The following is a 4,156-nucleotide window of genomic DNA, read 5'->3' on the forward strand; positions in this document are numbered from 1 at the left end:
ACTCACAGAGCACTAAATGTGGATTAATCCACCACTAAAAAATAGTCCTCATGTTACAGTGATCAGCTGTTATAGAAAATTACTGGGCCTTCTTTAAAACTGAAACTATAGTTGTGAGGTGTTTTTAAAGATTTACATCTTCAGTCAGAACCAATGGACTTGGAGCTGAGAGCCAAAGACAGTGGAGAAGGGAAGCATTGAGAGATGGGTTGAAAAATATTAAATATATTAAATATATTTTTTTTTAATATTTCTGTATATAAAGTAGATTAAATACAGGTGACACCATATTTCTGTCTGTGATTCAAATTTGAGGATATGGCCTTTAAACAACAATAAAATAAAAGGCAAATTTTTATAACAAAATCCTGAAATCATCCTGTTTGCACTTGATAGAGAAACGCTAGTATTTAGAGTAGCAAACATCTGTGTTCAAACACTGAATGATAAGGTATCTGTTGGTCAACATGTGGGACTGTATCCTTATGCATTCTGTGTGAGGCCGTTTGGTGATGAGCGTACCTATTTTGGCGTAATATTCATTGATGTACTCGTTGTAGGCCATCTCCATCAGGCCATGGCCCAGGTTGTAGTTCGGGAAGATGAGGAAACAGGACTTCAGGTAACTGTTGACTTTTTTCAGATCCTGGAGGAAAAAAAAACAGTGAACGAATAAATACAAAAACATCCAAAAGCCACATCTGAATCGCAATGTCCAAAAGTAGCATTTCATTTTCCTATCTTCATTTATTTTCACCGAAGTGTGTGAGAGAGATGGTGTGTCTGACTGTAACAGCTAAGCTCTAGTAGCTACGTGGGTTAGAGTTTGGCGGTTAGAGTCAAACTGACCTTGTCATGTTCAAAGAGCTGGAGCAGGAAGGTGGCAACAGTCGCAGTGATGCCTATGAAGAGGTTGATGACTATGAGGAACACGTAAGCTGTACTGGGAACTTCGAACCAGAAAGATGCTGGGTACATGATGGGAGTGATGGACCACCTGGAAGGTAAGAACAAAATCACAGAGGATGTCCAAAACATCAGGACATGAGAGACAAAAAGAAGCTGGAGGGCACTTGGTTTACACCAAAATACAAACCCATGAAGATGCAATAAATCAGTTCACACATAGTGAGAGTTCAGTAAAACTGCACTCAAACACATCATTTATAATTTCACATTAGTGATAGTGACTGCATTAAAAGCCACAGTCAGCACTGCTGCTGTTTTTCTAGGTCAGAGCTTCCCACTGGTGGAGGTACTGCAGGTGGGCCGCAGTCTGAGCTATAAAAATGTCTTTCATGTGGCAAATTCATCAAAATATTCCTACTTTGGAAAAAAAGGTTTCGAAATGTAAATAAATCAAAATAATGAATCATTTGACATTAACTAGCTGGGGTGTTGAGATTTCTTAGATCTGTGCACCACCACTATTAGTGTAGTAGTAATGTTCGCTTTATTGGTATTTTTGCTACTATTTAATAAATAATGTTATTTTGTGAAAAAACAAAATAAGGTAGGCGGAGGGCCTCTGAGGTTTTGCTGAATTTGTATGGGGCCTCAAGCCTCCAAAGTTTGGGAACTCTGTTCGAATGAAAGCAGTGGGGCGTGTGGTCAGCTGTCTACTTGAGATGCCTTAAATCTTCTTTTTCCTTTATTTCTTTGTTTTTGTTAAACAGTTTTAGACCAGAGTAAAAACACCATGGTCACAGACCTTTCAGCCTTCTTTATTTTTTGGTTGCTTGCAAGTTTGGTTATCTAAGAATCAAAACTGCTGCACCCATGGGTGTTTTCACACGAAATTACAAGTTGCTATGGTTGGAACTTTTGGTTTTCACCATCTTTGTAACATGAAACTAACAGCAATATGGGCCAACAAAGTATGTCAGCAAAAATATGGCCACAAGCAGAACTTACTCTTGATTACCATCATGGTATTGAAGGGACAGTTCACACATATTATTAAAACATCCCAACATTCTTTCATTTCATCTAGTGGTACATCTCCAGTCAGACAACTTTGGTTTTATTTGCCCAGGTTTGGAGATTTCTGTCTGACATTTCCTACACCTCAATACAATGGATGTGAATGAAATTTAATTTTGCTGCAAATATACAGAAACAAGTCTTTACAGTAACACTGTCCCTGCTATTATAGATAATCCACAGAACACACTGTAAACTGTTTTCACAGGGACTATTTTTGACCAGTAGAAAGTAGTTTCTCATTGTTATTTGATGGAAGGCCAGAAAAGTATGCTATGTGTTTAAACTGAGGAAGTTCAATCGATCACAATATAAAGAAGGGGTGCTCCAGTTGGTAGCCAACAGCCCAGATTCAAATTCAACCCGTGGCCCTTTGCCACCGACTTAGGGTTTCTGCATGTTCAACTTAGGTCCTTTTCAAGACCCTTATGAATGCAAATGAAGAGGATATGAAGAAAAATCATTGTTGGTTCCACGTTGGTTCCATTTTGTGGTCGTAACAGAGACTGAAAAATGTAACTTTACATTAACGTCATTAAGACAACACATTTATACAAGACCTCTACATTTTAAGGCCTAAAATTCAGATTTTAGACTTTTTAAGACCCTGTGTGGACACCCTGCCAACTGAATTTCATTCACTTTCCTGTAATTTCAGTGAGCTGATCCTTTAACTGAAGCTGTGAGACTACTAAACCACACTGTAATTAGACCTCAACCAGTGAATGGCTATGAATAAGGTAACTGCATTCAAATTCAACCACTTTAAACGCCAGATAAGCATGAAGTAAAACTCTGTGTGTGTGTGCAGTCAGATGTCTCACCCGTAGAGAAGAAAGAGTGAGAGGACAGCAGGGAAGTTGGTTGGGGAGGTGTAGGCCGGCAGGTCGAACACAAACAGAATAATAACACAGCATGTGGCAGGTACCAGGTAGTTGAGCTGAGGAGAGAGGAAAGGACAGAACATGTTCACACACTGCAGTATTTACAGTGACTAACAGCTACACATCCAGAGCCCTATATCTATTAGCATCAGTCACACACACATTGTATCCTCCTCACCATGTCCCATATGTAGTTAGCCAGCCAGTAGATGACAGGGTCACAGCCACTGACAAACTGTAGGTGTTTGGCCTTTGTGGATTTCTCTGCAACCAGGAACACCACAAAGCTGGCTGGCACAAAAGACATGGCCACAATAATGAAGATGGCAATCACCACATCGGTCCCCTGGAGCCTGGAGACACAGGGGAGAGGGGAGGACATTTACACTTACACTAAACTGACTCTATATTGCTGAATTCACAAGGGCGATACTGCTCAAGTTACACTGACAAACCTTGCTAATACTGGAAACCAGCAGAATTAATTATGGCAGAGGTGGGACCAAGTCATTGTTTTGCAAGTCACAACTAAGTCTTTGCACCCCAGTCCCAAGTTAAGACAAGCAAGGGCCAAGTTAAGTCCTGAGTCCTAACAATTGAGTTTTGAGTCCAAGTCATAATGCGCTCTCACCAAATGTAATGCCATTTTAACAACAGGGTAACAATAAATTAAAGAGGCCATATTAATTTATTTTTCAGATTCATACTTTTATATGGTGGGTGTGATGGAAAAACTTTGAAGAATAAAAAAAACAAAACAAATTGTGGTGAGCAGCGTGGAATGAGAGACAGGAAGCAGCTCTCAGCAATGTCACCCCTTTAATGACATTCAAAACAGGGGACAAGAACTTAAAAACACAGTATACTATAGGCTGTATACTACGGAAGCCGAGAACGGCCATGGTTTATTTTTTTTTTATGCCAACCTTAATCGTGCAATAACGACTTATTATCTCGTTATTAACTCGACTCACACAAAGATCGTTTTTCTCGAGACATAACCTAATGAATTTAATAAGTGTTCGTCTTGAATTCCAACCTTACAAGAGCTGTCACCAACAGCTTCCAGTCCAAAGTACAAGACAGAACCCGGGTAAAGTGTCAATTTACCGTTAGCCTACAGCACAGCCAGGTGGCCTTTACGTTCGTGAAAACTTGTCACCAAAGAAAAAAGTTTGCTTGATCTCGCGAGATATACAAAAAGTTGTTTTCTCGTTATACGACGAATTCATTCTAATTTCGTTATCTCGACCATACAAAGATGTTAATTCGTGATGAGCAATTAATTA

General features: G+C 39.5%; 1 protein-coding gene across 1 annotated transcript in view; it reads right to left on the reverse strand.

Annotated features, from left to right (window-relative positions):
* The window catches only part of abca2 (ATP-binding cassette, sub-family A (ABC1), member 2), a gene marked incomplete at its 5' end in the record, with an annotated part of 55,675 nt that overhangs the window by 11,275 nt on the left and 40,244 nt on the right, over positions 1-4,156 (reverse strand). Inside the window, 4 exon segments of the mRNA XM_035658209.1 lie at positions 523-646; positions 850-997; positions 2,808-2,923; positions 3,046-3,220. Of these exon segments, the coding sequence (XP_035514102.1) occupies positions 523-646; positions 850-997; positions 2,808-2,923; positions 3,046-3,220 (563 nt within the window).

The sequence above is a fragment of the Morone saxatilis genome, unplaced genomic scaffold (assembly GCF_004916995.1).
Source record: "Morone saxatilis isolate NCDOM2014 unplaced genomic scaffold, NCSU_SB_2.0 Contig16, whole genome shotgun sequence".
Lineage (NCBI taxonomy): Eukaryota > Metazoa > Chordata > Actinopteri > Moronidae > Morone > Morone saxatilis.